Consider the following 23,394-nt stretch of genomic DNA (forward strand, 5'->3'; position numbering starts at 1 on the left):
CACCAGTTGGTGTTGTAAGTGGAAACTATTAGACGATGTGTTCCATTTTATAAATAACCGATTGCAATCGAATATTTCCAAGGTGGTCGACTTTATCATCTGTCCAGGTTTATCATCAGTACCAGTACAGATAAAAAAAGTGGGAATTCTGAGCTGAAAGGTAAACTGATTGATATCGATATACGTGTGAAATACAGCTGCCTGCTATCGTTTTAAATAAACTCGTACATAGGGTCATAAATGGATGTCAAGTATCAGTTTTTATTTACCATGTTCATGCTGACAATCTGTCAATTTGTGTATTTCAACCCCGGAAATGACCTTACAACACCCTAAATTCATACATAAATTAGTACATACTTAACTTTATCATATTCAAAGAAATAAGGACGAACTATCCAGAAAGATTTTAGTTCTCTAAACAGTTTGTCAATATACACAAAAATCACTATCAAGTGTATAACACTTTACAGTATATTCAAAACAGAACCTTGCGCTTTTATTCTTATACAGAACTATTTGCGGAAATAGAAAGAGTTATGTCCCTTGCAAAATTTAAATAACGCATGCGCAGTTGCCACGCACCTTGGAAACGCACAAACAACCAGAATAGCATTTGGAGCCATCAGGCAGAACATAACTTGTGTGGTTTTGACACTTTAGAAAGTCAAAATGCCTGCTCGTGGAGGCGCAATGATGAATCGACCGATTCAGGAGCAAATTGATGAGCTCAAGGCCAAAATCGCCTTGCTAGGTAAGAAATTATTGCAAGTTTGACAAACCAACTTAAGAACATTTCCAAGTCAGTGTGTATCAATCATATTCAATGTTTATCAATGCATTTTAAAGATTATGAAGTTAATAAATGATATTCCCTTTTTTGGCTTTGATCAGAATTTCAGTGTGTTGCAGTATGAGTGAGACAGTAACCATAGACAGATACATAATAGTATGAACTTAGTTGCATAAGAAGACAGATTATAAGCTCATGCAGCCAGTTGAGTGCAGATATATATTATTGGCAATATCCAGTAATAGTCCCCACAGTATACAGAATGGGTGTAAAATTTCGTTCATAAATAACATCCACTTCCATTGGCAAGTTAAAGTCAGAACAGAATGAGTGGACTTAGCTGTACTGTCATAACCAGAATTCAACAAAAAAGATGTTCTGCATTGCCATACAAAAAACGATAACAATCTTTGAGCCAGTCGATGCTTTGAAATTCAATCGCATGACGATAATGATTAACAGATACGCACTAGACTGACGATTATTATTATTGATCCGTTTGAAACTGTAATAACATATAGTGAGGTATGTAAGCAAGTCAAGTAAAACATATGTTTTATCAAAGTTAATGTTATTGTCATCACCATTTATTTTCCTGTACTTCTGTCATGGCATGACTCAAGTGTCCAAACAAACAAACTGCCGTAGTTTATTTGGAAAGCAAACCAGTGATGGAGATGACGAAAGCCTTTTTCTTCCACAATATATCTCATTCTTTGGCTAGTCATAGAACATGTAAAATTTAATTCGTTATTGTTTACATGTACACGTATTATATTCTTGTTTGCTTTGCTTTTGTTCATTTCTTTTGTGTAACAAGTAAATGCAGGATGGTTGTGTATTTTTTACTGCAGATGGGGACAGAAAGGCATACTTCGAAACGTCCCAGTTTGCCATGAAGAAGAACAGGGAGTCTATCCTTAAACTGAGGAAAGAAAACACAGAACTTCGCAAAAAACTCAGTGACTCACTTAGTGTAAGTCTACTCCCAACAGTCAGTTTTTACTCCACTTGTCTAGGAAAAGGGACACTCTGTTCAGTAATTAGAGAAACAAATCACTGGCAGCTCGTTTGCTTTTAAAACTGATTTTAGTCAAGGTAAAATGCTATAAATATAATGCCTGGAGAATGTTTAAAGACTTAGTCTTCTCAGTTTTTTTATAACCTTTACCCTGCTAAATTTCTATTTAATGAACTTTTTCATCTTTCAATTAACTATATAAGTGGTGCTTACAAAACAGCACTGAATACTGAACAGTAATTATAAGCTGATCATGATCTACCCTAGTCGCAAAGGCAGATGTCCAGCATGATAAGGGTTAATGCTTTATCTTTTATCACATACTGTGTCAGTGTGGCATGCATGTGGAGTGGGGGGGGTACATTCATCACCTCCAGTGATAGTTTAGATTGATTTGCTGTACAAGATAGCATGAATTCCTGGTATCTACAGTGATAATTTTTTTTCTGACTGATTCCGGTTTAATGTGTGACCGACTTGCCTACAGTGACTTTGGCCAGCTGGAATAAGTGTAATTTAAACTTTATTAAGTTCATGAGAAGTTACTGACATTTGACATACCTGTAATATGTACCTGTTGATACGTTGGTCAGTCTTGTTACATACCAATACCCAGCACAACAGAAGTGTCACTTTAGTAACTTATGTCCACCAGTGTAAGATTGACAGAGATATATACATGAACTTTGAAGTTGTCTATACAGAAACCTAGCTTGAATTTTGACTTGCCTGATTCATATCATTATATTGACACTATTATAACTGCAAACATGTAAAGAAAGAAATCAGTACTGAAGTACTTCATGTATGTTATTTTCAGTTGAAATGTTATAATTTTCCTATTTGCAGCAAGATCAGCATGTTATCAACAAGGCCTTCCAGGAACATCCAGTGGAAAGAGCGTCCATGAAAAACAAAACTGGCAGGGTAAGTTTATTTATGTTTTAGCTTACCTGTGCCAAAGGCTCAAGGTGAACTTAATAGTTTTTTCATTGCTGGAATGATGTCTGTCGTGCGTTGTGCATCCGTCAACAATTTCTAAAAAAATCTTGAATTCAGTTGCTTGTACATGTTGCTCCTTTTTTCCTTACCATGATGTATATACACAAATGTTGTGAGACTGATGAAACGTTTGGGTAAAGAACAAATGGAGATTTAAGTGAGAAAATGTGAAGTAATTTTTAAGTATTACTTCAAGTATCAATACAATTTATTTATTGCTGTAAGTATGCCTTAAGTAGTCACTTAACATACCAAAATTTAGAATTAGTTCAAAGTTGTAAATCAATTTATATTTCTTGTAGCAAGCTATCACTGTTATGGATCACAAAGTATGTGATACCGTGAAGCGTTTGAATGCCCTCCGTCACCAGACAGCCATGAAACAGAAGAAACTTGAAGATTTACAGACTCAGTACAACCAGATGCAGAAAGATGCCAGCGAGGCTGTGGCTACAGACAAAGGGGAGTCTGCAGATGCCCAGGTGATTGTGATAGAAAGGCTCGCTATGTCTTTGTTAAAAATTTTTGCTAAATAATAATTACAATTAGATATGCAAATGAGGTTTTGAAATAGGAACATTGAGGTTAGATTTTATGTTAACATATATTAAGTGCCTACATAACACATTATTTAAAAATTTGACAGGATTATTCTGTATTAAGATTCATGCCAGTTAAAATTTGTTACCCAGTCACATTAAGAGTACATTAATTTTGATTTATTAATACTGCTTCTAGGACAAAGCCCCAGTTATTGGAAACATGAATATGCAATAAATTTTTAGCTGTACAGTCAAACCTTTTCTAAAGAGTCTGTAAACATATAGACTACACAGTTTATCAGACCACATGTTTGGTTCATGACTGAAGTATAACTTGTAATTAAAGGCAACTGCTGACTTAAAAAAATCCCCGATTTGGGATCAAGCCTTGCTCAGTGTGTTGAATTCTTCATGTGAGAAAGCCATCCAGCTGGTTCACGGAAGGTTGATGGTTCTATCCGGATGCCCATGCTAGATAAAGTATTATTCAGGGACGGGTACCTGGGGTCTTCCTCCACCATAAAAAATTTGAAAGTCTGTATATTTTAATCTGTAATTGTGCTAGTGTGATGTTAAATGCAACAAAAACAAATGAAAGCAAACATAGACCACCTGACCAGTTTTCTTTTGAACTTTACTTACAAGTTTGACAGTATATTTATATGAGCTAATAACATCACTTGAATGAGAAAAAAGTTCTGAAAACTGAACCTATTACTAAGATGTACACTGTTTTTCTCAGTTTCAAGTCAACATATGTGTAGTAAATATCAAAACGTTTCTATATATTTTTCAGCAAATGAGATACCTGGAAAACAGTTATGACAAGACTCGGCTCAAGATTGATGAAGCAACTCACTTAAGAAGAATCTATGAAGATATCAAGAAGAAACTTGAAGTGGTAAGAAGTAGAACTATAAGGTCTTGATTTGAATGCTGAACCCACCTATATATTTACCAATTTCTAATTTTTCCTCACCCCTACTGTGGGACTTCATCTGTTGATCAATCGTATACTAAAATTTTGTGGATCATGATGTCTGTGATACATCACTAATCAAATAAGGAAAGCCTGGTGAGTCTTGTAAGCAAGTGTGCTTAATGTGAGAATGGATGTGATGAACCATGATTGGTAGGAACATTACTTGGTATATACTAGCAAGTATAAGTCTAATCTGTCCAACTGGTCTACTGGTAGGGTCAGCTGACAACAGATAGGCTTTGCTTTGGTAAATAGAAAAAAAAAGCACAGAGCATCTGATCATTAGGAGAATACAAATAAGTGTATACATACTTGCAACAGTGGCACATTAGTAAAAGATATGAAAAAAACTCTAAAGCTACTGGTTAGTATAACAATAGGTATAGGTGCAGCATGTGTTGTACAGAAATGCTGGCTTCGTAAGCTGTATGGTCTATCCTTGTGAACCGACCAGGAGTTTAATTAATTGAGCCACACCATGAGAAAACCAGCATGGATCAAGACCAGCCTGTGCATTCCCGCAGTCTGATCAGGACCCATACGCTTGTTGCAATTAGAGAAACTATTAGCGAACAGCATGGATCCTGACCAGGCTGCGCAGATGCGAAGGCTGGTCTGGATGCACTATGTTGGTTTTCTCATGGTACGGCGCAATTATTGGAGTGAAGATTGAAGTTGCGAAGTGGATTAGGGTTTGAGGGTTCTCCCATTTAGAATATTATGTTCTACAGGAAAAGTATATAGGCTTCAGATCACAATAGCAGGTGGAATTCCCTGCCTCCCATCTTCAGACCACAGTAGGGGGAAATCCCTCTTCCCCCCCCCCACTTCTTGCCTTACTGAAACGAACACTAATTGAATAAACATCCTGTAGTTCATATTGATAGAATAAATGGAACCCATTAGTGTACTTAAAAAGTTTCTAATAGAGAAATTAACATACACACATTATTTAAGCATAATTAAAATAATGAAGCTGAAAGTTAAAACACTGGAGCCAACTAGCAGCATATAAAGTAACAATGTTTTCACACTTATTTCATCTGTTAGGAAGCAGAGAAGTTCCCAAGTTGTTTGGATGCCATGGAGTGTGAGATTCAGGCTACGCGCACAGAACTGAAAGAACTTAAAGCAATGCACGATGATGCTCAGATCTCCAAAGAAGCTGCTCAGTCTGAATTGTCAAAGCACGAGAAAGTTGTGTATGCCGAGAGGAAACAGCGTGAAATTGAGCTGTCAAAGATGAAGAAAGAAGCTGAGGAGAAGAAAATTCAACATGAAAGAATAGAAAGAAGAATTGTAAGTTTTTAGCTTGAGTTTTCGAAGAAAAAGTAGAGCTATTGCACTTGCCTCGGCATGGGCGTCCCCATTGGTTAAAGTTTTTGATAAAGTCAAATATCTCTGTTACTATCAAAGATATTGACTTGTAACTTAAAATAGATATTTACTATCAAAGTCAACACCTTAGAAACAATTCCCACAACTCTGATCAGAATTTTGACGGGTTATGTCCCTTTTTAACTTAGAATTTTTGAAAGAATAGAAAGAAGAATTGTAAGTTTTTAACCTTTACCCTGCTGGCTTTCTAAAATGGACTGGTCCATCATTCAATGTTGGCAATATTATTTATTGTCCAAACAGCAGTTCACTGCAAATTTACTGGCAGAATAGAGAACAGGAAAGACCAAGAGTGGTCTGCACGGACATGTAGGCATTCATGAAGGCTGATCTTGGTCTGCACAGGTCACAAAGGCAGTATCTTTGCCGCCAGCAGTCTAAAGGTTAAAGTTATAGAATTCAGTTTTAGACTGTTTCTATTTATAGTTTGGATTACTTTTTGCACTAAATATTGGTAAAGATAAAAATCATAAAATGATATATTTTTGTGGAATTATTTGCTATAACTTGACTCTGACTTTGGCAAGAAAATGTTTCTTTGTTTGTTTTTTTTCAGCAATCACAGAGTAATATTCCAGTTTATATTTATTGTAGGCACAGAGGAGTTCCATTCAACAAGATGACATCGCTGGCCAGGAGAAACAAGCTCTGCATGGCGAGGAACAGCAGCAGAAGATTACAACATATGAGATGGCCTTCAAGGAAATCAAGGATGCAACTGGTGTCTCTGATACTATGGTAGGGTGCATAGGTCACATTTTTGTACATCTATATGGCTGGTGCCACACCTTAGTCCATAAATTGGACTTCGCACATTTAAGCCTTACCATGCTAAATTTCTATAACGGACTGGCCCTTCTTCAAATTTTAGAAGTACCATTTATCATTTGAAGGGGTGTTTACTGAAAATTTACTATCGAATAACTGATCTGCAGGCTGATCTTGGTCTACACTGGGCGCAAAGGCATAATCAATCATGTCCAGCATGGTGAGGGTTAAACGGATGGGAAGACATATATGTATGGTAACGAAGATGGGTCAGATTATTTCCTGCCATAAATTCTACATATTTCCTGCCATAAATTCTACATAAAATACAGTTTTTTTATACACTTTCAAAGTTTTAAAGCTGTGTGCTTTGAAAGAAGGTAAACGTTGTGGAAAGAACTTAAAAGTGTTTAAAAAAAATATTAAAGAAGTGATATATAATTTTTCAGTTTACCAGTATAGTAAGAAAGTTTATTTACAGTTTGTATAGGCACAACAATACATGGGTGTTTTGATAAATAGTAATAATAATAATAAATTTGCATTTGCAACCAGCATGGATCCTGGCCAGCCTGGATCCAGGACACATGCTGTTTGTTAACGGTTTCTCTAATTGCAATGAGCTTTGAAAGCGAACAGCAGGAATGCACAGGCTGGTCTGGATCTTTGCTGGTTGCAAATGCACTATGTTGGTTTTCTCATGGTGCAGCTCTTATTTAAGATAAATAATAGGAAACATAGTCCAGTTTTGGTGTATTGTTACATTATTTGAAAATAGTTCTTATTTCTACTTTTCATGAAAAATTGGATTTTGTATAGATGTTTTATTCAGGCCCGGGAGTTTTCAGGACTGACCCTGATTTCAGGCTTTTCAGGCTGCCAGAATTTCTCGATATAACTCCATTGAAAATTGGGATTTCAGGCTTGTGAATATATAGATTTTTGGGCTTTGGTTTCTAATTGAATTCCAGGCCTGCTTATTTCAACATGTTATTTTATTGGTTTACGGTGGTTGTTTAAGGGATTTTCTTGTAATGAACTAGATTTTGCCAAGACTTGATTTTATATAGAAAAGAGCTAACTTTGGCTGTAAAAATGATTTATTTTACTAGCCTTATGTTATGTTTTAAAGAAAAAAATCATTGAAATTATTACTTTTTTATTATTTCCACAATTATTTTAGCAGAAACAGGTAATTTTCTGTCCTGATATCATTGATGGCTTCATGTAGAAAAAATTCTTAATATACAGTCATGTACTTGGTGTTGAGTTTATTTTTTTTTTATGATATCTTCATAGATTTAGAATTGTTTAGTATGGCAATCTTTGTAGAATTCGAAAGACCTTTTGATAATTTAAAAACTACAGAGAACAGTTTCTGAAAAAATGAAATGCATGTGTTAGTTATTTAAAGTTGTTGTATAATTGAAAAAGTTTACAATGGCTTTAAGCTTGAGAATACCCACTGTATACTGCAAAATTACAGAATGAGATAGTTTTTGGCTTGGGGAGGAGACTTTAGCTTCAGTCTGAGAAATTCACTTTAATTAAAAAATATTTATAAAATGTCATTTAATAACATTTTAGAAAAATAACATGGCTATTGCACTCACCTCAGCATTGACATTCCAATTTTTTATGAATTCCAAATGAGTATCTGTCTTACGACCTTAGGTATTCAATTGATGCTAGATGTATTTTCTCATAATGACAGTTTACATTAACATGACAGGATCCTTCACGTTAACACACATAAGTTTTGTGCCAACATATTTAAATGAATTGACAGTTACCAGTTTCATTACATCATTCATTCTGCTTGAACTACTGTCTATACTTGAACCCTCTTTTAACAGGAAGTTGTCCATCGATTTGAGAGCCAGAAAGATACATCAGAACACCTAGAAAACTTGAAAAAAGATAATGAGAAACAGATTATACGGCTGAGAGAGGACAAAGAGAAACTGAACCAGGAATTTGAGGAGATGAAATACTCTGGAGATGCCAAACTGTCAGGGTATATGTCTTTTATTTCTGTTAGCCTTAAAACTAACCATCAAAATTAATATAAGTGTTTTGAGTCTGTTATTAGGAGTAAGTATATTCTTTCTCTGAGACAGGAGATACCAAAATGTCGGGGTATATGTCTTTTACTTCTGTTGGCCTTAAAACTTACCATCCATTGTAAGTGTTTTGAATCTGTTATTATGAGAAAATGTATTCATTCTCAGGGGTGTAAATTTTTTTTTCACACCACTCGCCCTGCAGGACTAGTAGCCAGTAATATCTACTCGCCCTAAGTGAACAGCCACTCGCCCTAATAGTTGACACTTTAATACTGTCACTTTTATGAAAGGAGTATTATGTACAATAGTATTATTTCCCGAAAAATATTTATTTTGAAAAGTGTCTGAAAAAATGGGCACAATAATCATCGTCCATCCACCCGTGTTGAAAGAGAGGGAAAAAAAACGTTGATAAACTAAGTAATTGACCTTGTTTTCATTATCAATTTACACCCCCTCAAAGAGCTAAAAGATGTGTGTCGGCATCTTGACATCTGAAGTGGAGATCAAAGCGGTATTTTTGCTCGAGATTGTCATGGCATTACGTCGTGTTTTCGCATCATGTGACACATCACTGTCTGATCGTACCGCCTCGGTTCTTAAAATTGCTGAGAAATAGAAATCAATAAAAGTTTCTTTAATTTGTTATCAAAAGCGAATGTGCTATATCCCGTATAAAAGGTAAATGTCTCAAACGATAGTAGTGGATATCCTACCTCTGTGACCTATTTGCCCTCAAGGAATTTACATTATTGTTTGACAAGAAAAACTTTTAAATTGTCGTGTCAAAAAATACATGTACAAAGATTCATTTAAAACTTATTAAAAAACGCAATGACATCACATTGCTTTATTTTAAATCGCTTTTCTATTTACGTTCACAAGGTCACGTAACCTATTCTGCCGCACTAACAGAAAGCTGTTTGCCAAAAATCGTTTTACTCCATGTATTGTAATTGCTGCCGCTTTTTTATTATTCAAGATGTTTTTATTCTGTTTTTTGTACTTTCTGGTCAAAAGTCTGAATTTTATGCCCAGAGTATTCATCATTTATTTACTTTTAGAAAGAAATAAGTAACTAAGATCGCGCTGTTTGAAATTTTACAAATGATTATATGAAAATTCGACCGTTTTTATAGAATTTTGCCTACATTTCTGTCGATATCTTATTAAAATCATTATAGAATTCAAATTGTATTATTTTTCAAGGGGTGTTGAAAAATTGAAGCGAAAATGTTAAAAAATGAATGCACTACGCACGGTTTTTGTGTACGTGTCGATGTAAATTAGATATTACGATAGGTAGCACGTGCTTGTGGAATGGAAAAATACCGGCATGACGTTTTGATATCTTTACGATTCGCGGGTAAATTCCAGTCAATCCAGGTAGCGACTGAACCATCTCAAAGTTTGTTGACGTTTTGGAGATGTAATTTCTGAACTTTGGTAAAATAAGGACGTAAAAAACCACTCGCCCGATCGGTCGAGTATACAGCGAGGTCCACTCGTCCTACTCAGACTTTAACTCGCCAATGCGAGCGGGCGAGTGGAATTTTACACCCCTGAATTCTCAGGTGAAACCAGATCATTTGTAAACTTAATGACTTTTGTAGAGTTTTGTCAATGCATCTGATTTCAAAAGCTGTGAACAACATTTTTAGCTCGACTATTCAAAGAATAGTCTAGCTATTCTACTCACCCTGGCGTCGGCGTCGGCGTCACACCTTGGTTAAGTTTTTGCATGCAAGTACATACAGCCATCAATTAAAGGCATATAGCTTTGAAACTTTTTTTTTCTTTTTCTAGGTCAATTACCAACCTCTTTGGGTCAAGTCCCATAACTCTGACATGTATTTTGAGCAAATTATGCCCCCTTTTGGACTTAGAAAATTTTGGTTAAAGTTTTACATGCAAGTTACTATCTCCAAAACTAATGCAGATATTGATTTGAAACTTCACATGTGTCTTCGGGGTTATAAAACTAGTTGATAGCAGCAAGTCCCATAACTCTGACTTTCATTTTGGCCGAATTATGCCCCCTTTTGGACTTAGAAAATTCTGGTTAAAGTTTTGCATGCAAGTACATACAGCTATTTCTAAAAGTCATATAGATTTGAAACTTATTTTTTCTTTTTCTAGATCAGTTACCAACCTCACTGGGTCAAGACCCATAACTCTGACATGTATTTTTTAGCAAATTATGCCCCCTTTTAGACTTAGAAAATTTTGGTTAAAGTTTTACATGCAAGTTACTGTCTCCAAAACTAATGCAGATATTGATTTGAAACTTCACATGTGTCTTCGGGGTTATAAATCTAGTTGATAGCAGCAAGTCCCATAACTCTGACCTTCATTTTGGCCAAATTATGCCCCCTTTTGGACTTAGAAAATTCTGGTTAAAGTTTTGCGTGCAAGTACATACAGCTATTTCTAAAAGGCATATAGATTTGAAACTTACTTTTTCTTTTTCTAGATCAATTACCAACCTCACTGGGTCAAGTCCCATAACTCTGACATGTTTTTTGAGCAAATTATGCCCCCTTTTAGACTTAGAAAATTTTGGTTAAAGTTTTACATGCAAGTTATTATCTCCAAAACTAATGCAGATATTGATTTGAAACTTCGCATGTGTCTTCGGGGTTATAAAACTAGTTGATAGCAGCAAGTCCCATAACTCTGACCTTCATTTTGGCCAAATTATGTCCCCTTTTGGACTTAGCAAATTCTGGTTAAAGTTTTGCGTGCAAGTATATACAGCTATTACTAAAAGGCATATAGATTTGAAACTTATTTTTTCTTTTTCTAGATTAATTACTTACCTCACTGGATCAAGTCCCATAACTCTGGCATGTATTTTGGGCAAATTATGCCCCCTTTTGGACTTTGAAAATTCTGGTTAAAGTTTTACATGCAAGTTTCTATCTCCAAAACTAATGCAGATATTGAATTGAAACTTCACATGTGCCTTCGGGGTTATAAAACTAGTTGATAGCAGCAAGTCCCATAACTGATATGCATTTTGGTCAAATTATTCCCCCTTTTGAACTTAAAACTCTTTTGATATTTAACCTTTTTGAGTAATATTTTCCTGCTTCTGGGACAATATTTCGAATAGTCAAGCTTGGCTGTCTTACGGACAGCTCTTGTTTTTTTTAGTTGGGAGGTGGGATGGGGGATGGGTAAAAACAAGCAGCTTATTTCAAACGCAATTTCAGGGATGTCAGTGTTAAAGTAGTGTATAGATTTCCACTTGATGGTAGTAGGTAAGAAATATGTTACAAACTGGTTTTTATTTGTAATAGTTTATCTGTTTTCGACAATGTTAAATTTTATGTTTTTTAGCTCATCTGATTTTTGGAGAAAAAATGATGAGTTATTGTCATCACTTGAGCGGTTGTCGGCGTTGGTGTTGCCTGGTTAAGTTTTATGTTTAGGTCAACTTTTCTCCTAAACTATCAAAGCTATTGCTTAGAAACTTGGAATACTTGTTCACCATCATAAGCTGACGCTGTATAGCAAGAAACATAACTACATCTTGCTTTTTGCAAGATTTATGGCCCCTTTTGTACTTAGAAAATATCAGATTTCTTGGTTAAGTTTTATGTTTAGGTCAACTTTTCTCCTAAACTATCAAAGTTATTGCTTTGAAACTTGGAATACTTGTTCACCATCATAAGCAGACCCTGTACATCAAGAAACATAACTCCATCTTGCTTTTTGCAAGAATTATTGCCCCTTTTGGACTTAGAAAATCAGTTTTCTTGGTTAAGTTTTATGTTTAGGTCAGCTTTTATCCTGAACTATCAAAGCTATTGCTTTAAAACTTGCAACACTTGTTCACCATCATAAGCTGACCCTGTACAGCAAGAAACATAACTCCATCCAGATTTTTGCAAGGTTTATGGCCCCTTTTGGACTTGGAAAATATCAGATTTATTTGTTAAGTTTTATGTTTAGGTCATCTTTTTCTCTTAAACTGTCAAAGCTATTGCTTTGAAACTTGCAACACTTGTTCACCATCATAAGCTGACCCTGTACAGCAAGCAACATAACCCATCCTGCTTTTTGCAATAATTATTGCCCCTTTTGGACTTAGAAAATCATTTTCTTGGTTGAGTATTATGTTTAAGTCAACTTTTCTCATAAACTATCAAAGCTATTGCTTTAAAACTTGCAACAGTTTTTCACCATCATAAGTGGACACTGTACATCAAGAAACATAACTCTTTCCTGCTTTTTGCAAGAATGATGGCCCTTTTTAGACTTAGAAAATCATGGGTAGGACAATATTTCTATTATACAAAAAAAAATCAGATGAGCGTCAGCACCCGCAAGGCAATGCTTTTGTTTATTGTTCATTGGGATTTGGTTTTTAAATTCAAGTTTTGTTTTTCTGTTAAACTTGTATTATAATGCTGTACCTTACACTTTGATTCAGTGTTGGCAAGGATGCATGCAAACTGAACTTGTCTCCTGTCAGCCCTTAAAATCTGTGCTTGAGGTACCTCTGTGGTCAAGTGGTTAAGGTCACTGACTTTCAATAACTTGTCCCCACATGTGAATTTTAGCCTCACTAGGGGTGCTGTTATGGCCTTGTACCAACAGGCTCAGTATGTATAGAGTTCAGGTTTATGAAATGAGAGGTTGCAAGTCTTGATTCCCTGGCTTAATACATACATGGTTTGTACTATATCCTATGATAATTTGAAAAAAGACAAGTTTTATTTTACCACCAACTTCTAACACATGTGGGGAAGTTGTCATTTACTGGTAAGTGAGACAGGTCAGTACTGGTGTTGCGAAGTTGTCAGTTACTGGCAGGAAGAACAGATTTAAACTGTGGGAAAGTTTTTCATGGAACACTATTTTGGTAAAGTGATCATTGTTACACTTGAAATGGATTGTTAAACTCAGGCAGACAATATCTTCAACTTATGGTTGATGTAATAGCAGTATTTAAGAAACTTTAGCTACAAATAGACATGCCCACTTCTCAACAAAATGTTGATATTTAATTATTGCAGAAAGACTAAGAATGTAGCTGTTTTAATGGAGTTTTAGCAGTTTCACTTTAGTTAGAGAACTTCTATGAATTTCTGATATTTTCAATAAGTTTCATGGCTTACCTAATAATACAATAAAGATATAATGCTCATTGATCATTATTTTAGACTAATTCTATTTTTAGAATATGATATCTATTTTTAGAAGGTGATTTCTATTTTAGAGGGGAACGTAGGCTTGAAGAGTTCCAGAATCATTATGAAGCAGAAGAGAATAGACGTGACATTGCGGAGGAACAGTTACATAAAGCAAGCAAGAACTTGGTGTCTGTGAAAGCTGGCGTGGAGCATTTAGCTGATAAGCTATACCATCTCAAAGCTGTAAGTAACTCGATTGTTACTCCTGTCTGCCTATCCCTTACCCTGCTAAATTTCTGTACTGAACTTGTCCATATTTCAATTTTGATAGTACCACAGGTGTTAGACACATAACCAAATATTTTACTCATAGGCATATATTTGGTTATGTGTCTAGCACCTGTGGATAGTACCATTAACTGTTAAAAGGGGTGCTTAATTACCAAAAGATACTGACTGAATGGCGAACAGTGCAGATCTTAATAGACTGCACAGATGTGCAGGCTGGTCATGATCTACACTGAATGCTAAGGCAGAATCAGTCGTGTCCAGCATGATAAGGGTTAAATACATGAAGATTTCAGAACTGCCTGCCATATTTAAGTTACTTCTCCTAAATTCATACGCAATGGACAGATGTTGATAACTAAACATGAAATATTTAATTCATAACAATTTACTGATATAATGAATGAATGGAAAAAGAATTTATGAAAACATTATTTTAATATTTTAAAAAGCGACTTTTTGTAGCCAGTTCCAGCATATAGCTTAAAATTAACAAATGTTTAATCCGTCATAAGAAATGAACTCTTTAAGCTCACCTGAACAATGCTCAAGCTCAGGTGAGTTTTTGTGATCGCTCAATGTCCAGCATCCTTTGTCTGTCCGTCAACATTAAGTTTGTGTATGTGATAGAGGCTGTATTTTTCAACTGGTTTTCATGAAATTTTGTCAGAATGATTACCTTTATAAAATCTAGGCCTAGTTTGAAAATGGGTCATCTGGGATCAAAGACTAGGTCACTAGGTCAAATCAAGGAAAAACCTTGTGTATGCAATAGGGGCTGTATTTTTCAACTGATGTTCATGATATTTTGACAGAGTAATAACCTTAATAAAATCTAGGATAATTTCGAAAATTGGTCATCTCAGGTCAAAAACTAGGTCACAAGGTCAAATCAAAGAAAAACCCTGTGTATGCAATAGAGGCTGTATTTATCAATTGATCTTCATGAAATTTGGTCAGAATGATTGCCTTGATGAATATCTAGGCCGAATTTGAAAATGGGTTATCTTAGGTCAAAAAATAGGTCACTAGGTCAAATCAAAGAAAAACCTTTTTGTATGCGATAGAAGCTGTATTTTTCAGTTGATCTTCATGAAATTTGTCACAATGATTGCCTTGGTGAAATTTAGGTCGAGATTTAATATGGGTCATCTAGGGTCAAAAACTAGGTCACTAGGTCAAATCAAAGAAAAACTTTGTGTATGCGACAGAGGCTGTATTTTTCAGTTGATCTTCATGAAATATAGTCAGAATGATTGCCTTGATCAAATCTAGGTCGATTTTGAATATGGGTCATTTAGGAACAAAAACTAGGTCATTGGGTCAAATCATAGAAAATCTTGTGTATGCGATAGAAGCTGTATTTTTCAATTGATCTTCATGAAATTTGGTCAGAATGGTTGTTTTGATGAAATCTAGATTGAATTCAAATGTGGGTTATCTGGGGTCAAAAACTAGGTCATGAGGTCAAATAAAAAAAAAACCTTGTGTATGCAATAGTAGCTATATTTTTCAATTGGTCTTTATGAAATTAAGTCAGAATTATTGCCTTGATGTAATCTAGGTTGCTGCTGAATATAGGTCATCTTGGTTCAAAAAGTAGGTCACTAGGTCAAATCAAAGAAATAAAACTTGTATATTTTATAGAGGCTGTATTTGTCAATTGAAATTAAGTCAGAATGATTGCCTTGATGAAATCTAGGCCATGTTTGAATATGGGTCATCTGGGTCAAAAACTAGGTCACTAGGTCATATCAAAGAAAGTACTTGTTTAAACTGAAGAGACCACATTTTGTGTCCAATCCGAATGAAAATTTACCAGAATATTTGTTTCCATGAAATCACTAAGTCAAACATGCTTACACTGTTATGGTGTGTTTCTCAGGTGAGTGACATAGGGCCATCTTGGCTCTCTTGTTTAGGAAGTCTTTTACTGTTATATAACAGTTGCAACTTGGTATCTTTAATTCCAAGGGATCCATGTTTTACTTTGAGATAAATAACAGAAATTTGACTTAAATGAGCCATGCCATGAGAAAACCAACATAGTGGCTTTGCGACCAGCATGGATCCAGATCAGCCTGCGTATCTGTGCAGTCTGGTCAGGATCCATGCTGTTTGCATTCAAAGTCTATTGCAATTAGAAAAAGCATTAGCAAACAGCATGGATCCTGACCAGACTGCGCGGATGCACAGGCTGGTCTGGATACATGCTGGTCGCAAACCCACTATGTTGGTTTTCCTATGGCGTGGCTCAAATGATATTTTGTGCAAGAATGTTAGGTATGGAATTTGAAAATGTAAACGTGTCTTCCAGTTCGCCGAAATTCTGAGTTTGAGATATCGTGTTTCAACTCTATTTATAGCAATTATTGTGAAGATAGATATGGAACTAAAAGTATATAAATACTTGTACTTCATTGATTATTGTATGCAACATATTTAACATAGTAAAAATTGCTTGTTTGACAGAAAAAAAGAAAAGTAAGACTGACAGCACACGTTAAACTTATGAATTGTTGAAGTAGTTGCTTCTTTATTTTGATCTGCTTCAAGTTGTTATACCGTATGTTTCCTTAGTAATGCCCCAGTTCAAAACAAAAAAGATTTATAACTGAATATACATGTTGGTCGTAAGTGAATGCCAGCATTGTGGTAGTTCTGTTATCTGTTATCGTTTAAATTTTTTGGCAAAAATTTGGATTCATTTCTTTTATTTTCTGTAAAATAATTAAAAAATATAGGGTGTTAATAAAACAGCCCCCTTTGCAAAATGTAATGTCTCTGGGGTTTGTTATCAAGGGAATATACAGAAGTGTTAAAAAAAATTGGGAAAAAAAAATAGCATAAGAAGAAATAAGTTGGATATTTCAATAAGCATTTGTGTTAGGAAAAAGATATTAGTTGATGATAATGAGTAATGAAGCAAAAAATGGAGTATGACAGTTAATTTGATCTAGAAGAAAAGGAACTAAACTAAACTGCCTTTTCTTCCTTACCTCCTTGTATATCTTTACAAAACTTATCATGTAACAAATTAATAACTTTCTATTAAAAATGTTCCTTTAATGTAATGGACCGGTACAGGGATATGAATTAACACTTGACAGCAACTAGCCAACTAGGCTTATCACTCCTAAAGTTTAGTGTCCAAGCCTGAAACTTTGTGAGCCAGCTATATGACAAAATCATTTTATGACCCCTTATCATAGCATTCTCTGTATTTGCTATTGGCTATTTCAACATTTCCCAACTGGTATGGAAAGCTGTGTATTTGTTTGAGTGACAGTACAGTAATACTTGTACAGAAGTAGAATTTAGAGATTATGTAACTCCAGAGAAATTGACTAGTATTATTACACTGGTCCATTACCTTAGGTAAAAGGAATCAAACTTGATAGTTGCAAAACTTTTACCAGTATCATTTAGTTTGATAAGGAAAATTATTTGAGCCGTGCCATGAGAAAACCAACATAGTGGGTTTGCGACCAGCATGGATCCAGACCAGCCTGCGCATCTGCGCAGTCTGGTCGGGATCCATGCTGTTCACTTTTAAAGCCTACTGCAATTAGAGAAACCGTTAACAAACAGCATGGATCCTGACCAGACTGCGCAGATGCGCAGGCTGGTCTGGATCCATGCTGGTCGCAAAGCCACTATGTTGGTTTTCCCATGGCATGGCTCATTTCTGGTTTTGAACACACCTGTTACTTAATTGCTTCATGTTTATTATCCCCCGCCGATGAAATCGGGAGGGGGGTATTGAAATGGCGTTGTCCGTCCGTCAGTCAGTCCGTCCGTCCGTCCGCAGCCATTTCTCAGTAACTACTTGGTAGAATTTCATGAAACTTGAAATAAACATGAACCAACATACTGCGATGATGCCCGTCAAGTTTTTTTTTTGATTGGTCAATTTCCCTCAGAGTTATTGCCCTTGATTTAATAAAAAATGTCTGTCTGCAGCCATTTCTCAGTAACTAACAGGTAGAATTTCATCAGATTTGAAATAGACATGAACCAAGATACTGCGCTGATGCCCGTCAAGTTTTTTTTTTGATAGGTCAATTTCCCTCAGAGTTATTGCCCTTGATTTAATGAAAAATGTCCGTCTGCAGCCATTTCTCAGTAACTAGCAGGTAGAATTTCATCAAACTTGAAATAGACATGAACCAAGATACTGCGATGATGCCCTTCAAGTTTTTTTTCGATTGGTCAATTTTCCATTTAGTTATTGCCCTTTAATTGTTTAAAAATCCACAGATCTGTACATAACAAACCAACCAATTGGAAGAATTTCATTAAACTTCTTCCATTCTTTTCCATGCACATTTATTATAAACATGTGATGTTGTGTACCTACACCTGGTCACCACCTTACATTGGTCACCCCCCCCCCCCCCCCCCCCCCCCCCCCCCCCCCCCCCCCCCCCCCCTTTTTTTTTTTTTTTTTTTTTTTTTTTTTCTTTTTTCGTTTTCTACCAATATTTATAATCAACATGTAAACTGTTGTATCCTCCCCCCCCCCCCCCCCAAACAAACCATTCATTTTCTTTTAATTTGATTTGACTAATGAAATTATGTGCTTCTTGGTAACATTCTTAACTGTTTGCAGGATATATTTTTTTGCCGTTCCTCAACTCTGACCCTTTCGGCGGGGGATTCCAATTCATCGAATTTGCTTGTGTTTATATTATTTTTATGTTTTAGAATTGAAACACGTTAATTGGTAGTTTATTGTTTTCACTTTTGTTCTTAAGGCTAATATAATGCAGAGTTTTCTTAAAGAAAAGCAATTCATGTGTCGTTCATTATCAGTATTTAGGTGTTTTAATGGTCACTTTAAATGAGTTTTTCTACTTCTAAGATAGAAGAATTATAGTCTTTGGAATAAATGAGCCCCACCATGAGAAAACCAACATAGTGGCTTTGCGACCAGCATGGATCCAGACCAGACCCTTCGCTAACAGTTTCACTAATTGCAGTAGGCTTTGAAAACGAACAGCATGGATCCTGACCAGACTGCGCGAATGCTGGTCGCAAAGTCACTATGTTGGTTTTCTCATGGCATGGCTTAAATGTTCTTCTTCAGTCTATTAGCTGTATATGATTAGGGCGCTTAGTTAAATAACAAATGACTTACCTTACGTTACAAACAACAGAGATTTTACATATTTATATCTTTGCAAATTCATAATTTTTCACTGTAATAACGTACGTTATCTTCACGTTACATAGCTGTTTGCTGTGTGTTAGAGATAGATTAAAAATAGTATTTGTTATTTTGAGTTTGTCACGACTTTCACTAAATATCTGCATGTGATTTACATAATACATGTTTTTAATTTAAACCTGTGATTTATTTCAGAATAAAGGTCATGTTCCACAAGCACAAATTGCACCATCTTCGGATGAATACGTGTTAGACCAGTTGTCTACGTGTGAAGAAAAACTGCTGAAATTATTGGAGGATCTTGATGGGCAGGATATTAATATCAATACAGTTGTTAAACAAATGGAGGAGGAAGAGGTAAGGGAACTAACTTTTGATATCTTGTTAAGCAGATGGGAGGTAGAAAATGGTAAGGGAGGTAACCTTTGATATTTTGTTAAGCAGTCGGGAGGGAAAGAATGGAAAGGGAGGTAACTTTTGATATTTTGTTATGCAATTGAGGAGAAATCGCATAGGCAGCTAACTCCTAAATATTTAGTGCCCATCTTTCACGGAAATATTTTAAGATATTTGTTTCAAACCTCGAAAATCCTAAGCAAATGTACTTAACTTTACTAAATATACATAAATTATGTTTGTAGTAAATTATATGTCACACATTAAAAGTTGATCATTAAAAAAGTTTTTAGTAGTAGTACACAATTACACTATTTTTATTATATGTACATGTATGTGATATGTACTGTATTAAACCAAATGCATGGTACTAATAATACACATAAAGTTGATAATTTTATGTTTACATAATTTATATGTAGTAAATGTTCATTTTGTTAACTATAATTTGTGTCTAGTATACCTTAAATCAAGCGCAGGAAGTAAAAAGTGAAGGGGAGACAGTTCTTTCTATTAAGATTGTAAAGAAATAGGTTTTTAGCTTAACATGTAAAAAAAAGCTAAAAACTAAAAGTCACAGGAATTTTCAGAAGAGAATGTTGGTGATAAAATTGTTTCTTCGTAAAGAGATAAAGCATTTTGAACAATCTGTAAATGTTAATGTTTACATTTTTAAGTTCCATGCCAGCCAAGAGGGCAAATTACCCCAGTATAACACCAGAGTGAAACTGCCACAAACTCAGAGAGATCTTGTCTATGCCGGTAAGTTGTGTTTATAGGTTATAACAGAAGCAGAAGTATTATTTGACTTATAAGTGCAGTTATAGTAGTATTCTGCAATAGAATAAGGGCATATTATTCCATGTGATTCAAGTGCTATTTTTTTTATTACATATAAATCTACACCAATAACTTCAATATGAATTACACGAATTTGTTTTTCAGTCTGTTTAGAATACAAAATATCAGAGTTCATTACTTTTTAGATATGACAGTTCATATCAAGCTGCTGGCACACACCTGATATGAAATTTGAACATTGTTTTGAAAAAAATATTTTGCCTTTGTGTGCAGTCTGATCAAGATCTGCACTGTTCACAAATCAGTCAGTTGAAACTTATTGGTAAGAATCCCTTTTAACAGTCAGTGGAACTGTCCAAATTAAAAGTTGGACAAGTTCATTATAGAAATTTAGCAGGGTAAGGGTTAACATTCTTGTGCTTGTTACAGACGATGAAGACAGCGCAGATAATTTTGATGGTGACGCACCCGACAGAAACCAGATTAAGAAACAGTCGCAGCTTCTTGTGGACGCTAAAACTAAAAGAAGAACTACCAAAAAGAAGAAGAAGACAAAATAAATGACAACTGGACACAGTGAACTTTATACATACTGATACATTTACTTTGCCAACACGGTCAAAAAAAAAACATTGTGTGAATATGTTAACATATGTGTTGCCTCTGGCAGTTTTTAAGGACCTTTCAGCTTTTCTTCAAAAAGAAAAAGGAAAATGTGATAATTGACCTGATTAATGTAAAAATTAAAAGCGGGCTGCAAAACAGAAGATATTGACAGTCTAACAGCACAAGATTTCATAATCCTAAGCTACATGGTCTCAAGTCAACGGTTGGGGTTTTCGGCTTACATCAGTATTGTGATAAAAACATTAGTAAACTGTTTACTTTGAAAGTAGAATTTAAGGCTTGGTACTTTGTGCTGACTTATATTCAGATATTAAAGGGATATAACCCTTTCAAGTGCAGCTTTTGTCATCTTCTAAACATTCTAGAACACTACTCTTTTTTTTACTTCATTGACTTAGTGTGCAGAATGTTAGGAATAGCCGGATGAATATGACCGAGATTTACGAGGGTTGACCCAAAAGTAATGTCACTGGTGCCATAATGTAATGTTTAGAATAAACAAAAAACAACAAAATAGCATACCCAGATACACCTTGATATATTTGCAATATAATCCTGAAATATTCTAAAAATACATTGTATACTATGAGATTTTGACATACAGTTGAAACTTGATATCTTTATTTCTAAGTGACCGAGCATTTTACTTCCAGATAACCGAAATTTTACTTAAAATAATATTTTACTCATGTTTCCGGAATGGGACTTGAAAATGGCTTCATGATAGCCAGAATTTTGAGATAAGCAAGTTCTAAATATTGAGTTCCAGCTGTATATAGAAGGCATGGTAACAGCCATCGCCACACTTCACTGACATTATTGAAGTCAGAAATTTGTTTTTTTCACTAAGCAGTAAATATCTTTAGCGCTACTTAACAAACTTTATCCTGGGTTACATCAATGAACATTGATTGGAAGACAGCAAATAGATGTTACTTCATGACATCATAATATCAATTATCATGTGACTTTCCATGTTATATTGATAGATGGTTGTCTTTCTTTGTTTCTTTCTTGTTATGAAAATAACATTATTTTTTTTGTGCAGCTAAATAACATCATTAATTTTGTATACTTTGAACTTCTATATATTCAAAAAGAAACAACCCTGGAAAATGATATCTGTAATCAGAATTAAATGATTATAGATTTTGATATACATAGTATTAATAATACAATGTTTAATAATTGTGCCAGAGATGTCACTTTTGGACCAACCCTCATTATGTATTAGAATTGTGTGTTGTTTGATGCAATATTGAGGAAAAAGGAACATTTGCAAAAGAATCATTGATCCAAATTATAAAGTTTTGTAAGATGTAATTTTACATTGGTGAACCAGTTCAATGCTTGTTATATTAGATGTGTACTTGTCTGCTACTCAGTTTGTTTATCATTTTCTTAAGTCAAAAATGTTGCTAGACAAGTGTGAGTATATACAGTCTAGAACTTATATATACCAGTTTTGTCGTTTTTAGAATACCTGTTTAAAGAATAAGTCACTGTATGAGCTGTGCCATGAGAAAACCAACATAGTGGCTTTGCAACTAGCATGGATCCAGACAAGCCTATGCATCTGCGCAGTCTGGTCAGGATCCATACTGTTTGTTTTCAAATCCTGATGCAATTACAGAAAACGTTAGCAGATTTGCAGTCTGGTCTGGATCCATGCTAGTCGCACAGCCACTATGTTAGTTTTCTCGTGGCACGGCTCAAATGCTGAACATGATGTAGAATGTTAACCACATTTCACGTTGTTTTTTTTTTCATTTTTAAGTTGAAACAAGTCAACATACCATAATTTATGAGCTAATTTAATTCCCTGATCATAAAATTGTTATTTGATAAAGAACTGATTGTTTAAAGGTTATGCAGTTTAAAAATGTACACACTTGAGAGAGAAACTGGAGAAGGATGTAATCCTATGAAAAACCCATTATTAAACAACTAAACTAGGAAGTGTAAGTTAGTACCGAATGGCACAATTTTTTTTTGTGTTATGTACTACCAACTTAAATGACATTTGAACTAAATGTACACAGTAAGGTTATATGATATTAAAATGTTTAAATGAAGCATTTCCTTTATCTCTTGAAAAATTACAACCAGTTTGTACTTCTATTTTTATCTGTATCATGTTGATAGTTGAAGAGGCATAATGGGAAGTAATTGAAATTGTAAGAATTCTGTTCTGTTCTGTTCCTTGTAAAGCAGAAAAGAGAAATTTGTCTATCCCATTTTAAGAATTAATTGATGTATAATCGCCTGAATAAGTGTTTACTACGTGTAAAATCATCTGTTAGGAGACTTTGGTTAATATTTGTACCATTTTCTAAGAAAATCCCCGAACATTTAGGATATATCAGTTTACACTGAGAAGTAAGCATGACGTCATTTTA

The 23,394-nt window shown here is 34.8% G+C and overlaps 1 protein-coding gene across 2 annotated transcripts; it reads left to right on the forward strand.

Annotated features, from left to right (window-relative positions):
• The first annotated feature begins 570 nt into the window (after window positions 1-570).
• Window positions 571-23,070, forward strand: LOC123558735 (outer dynein arm-docking complex subunit 3-like). Of its 2 annotated transcripts, XM_045350611.2 has the most exons (13): window positions 571-754; window positions 1,648-1,769; window positions 2,664-2,741; window positions 3,119-3,298; window positions 4,155-4,259; window positions 5,391-5,639; window positions 6,333-6,476; window positions 8,363-8,523; window positions 11,788-11,835; window positions 13,800-13,956; window positions 19,367-19,528; window positions 20,245-20,329; window positions 20,798-23,070. In XM_045350611.2, exons 1-13 carry the CDS (start codon window positions 673-675, stop codon window positions 20,926-20,928), a joined length of 1,704 nt encoding a protein of 567 aa, XP_045206546.1. In that variant the 5' UTR covers window positions 571-672; the 3' UTR covers window positions 20,929-23,070. The 2 variants fall into 2 exon arrangements, with proteins under 2 accessions (XP_045206546.1, XP_045206562.1); XM_045350627.2 differs by lacking the exon at window positions 11,788-11,835 and having other exon boundaries at window positions 572-754.
• The last annotated feature ends 324 nt before the right edge of the window (window positions 23,071-23,394 follow it).

Source organism: Mercenaria mercenaria, chromosome 15, assembly GCF_021730395.1.
Source record: "Mercenaria mercenaria strain notata chromosome 15, MADL_Memer_1, whole genome shotgun sequence".
In the NCBI taxonomy this organism is placed as follows: Eukaryota; Metazoa; Mollusca; class Bivalvia; order Venerida; family Veneridae; genus Mercenaria; species Mercenaria mercenaria.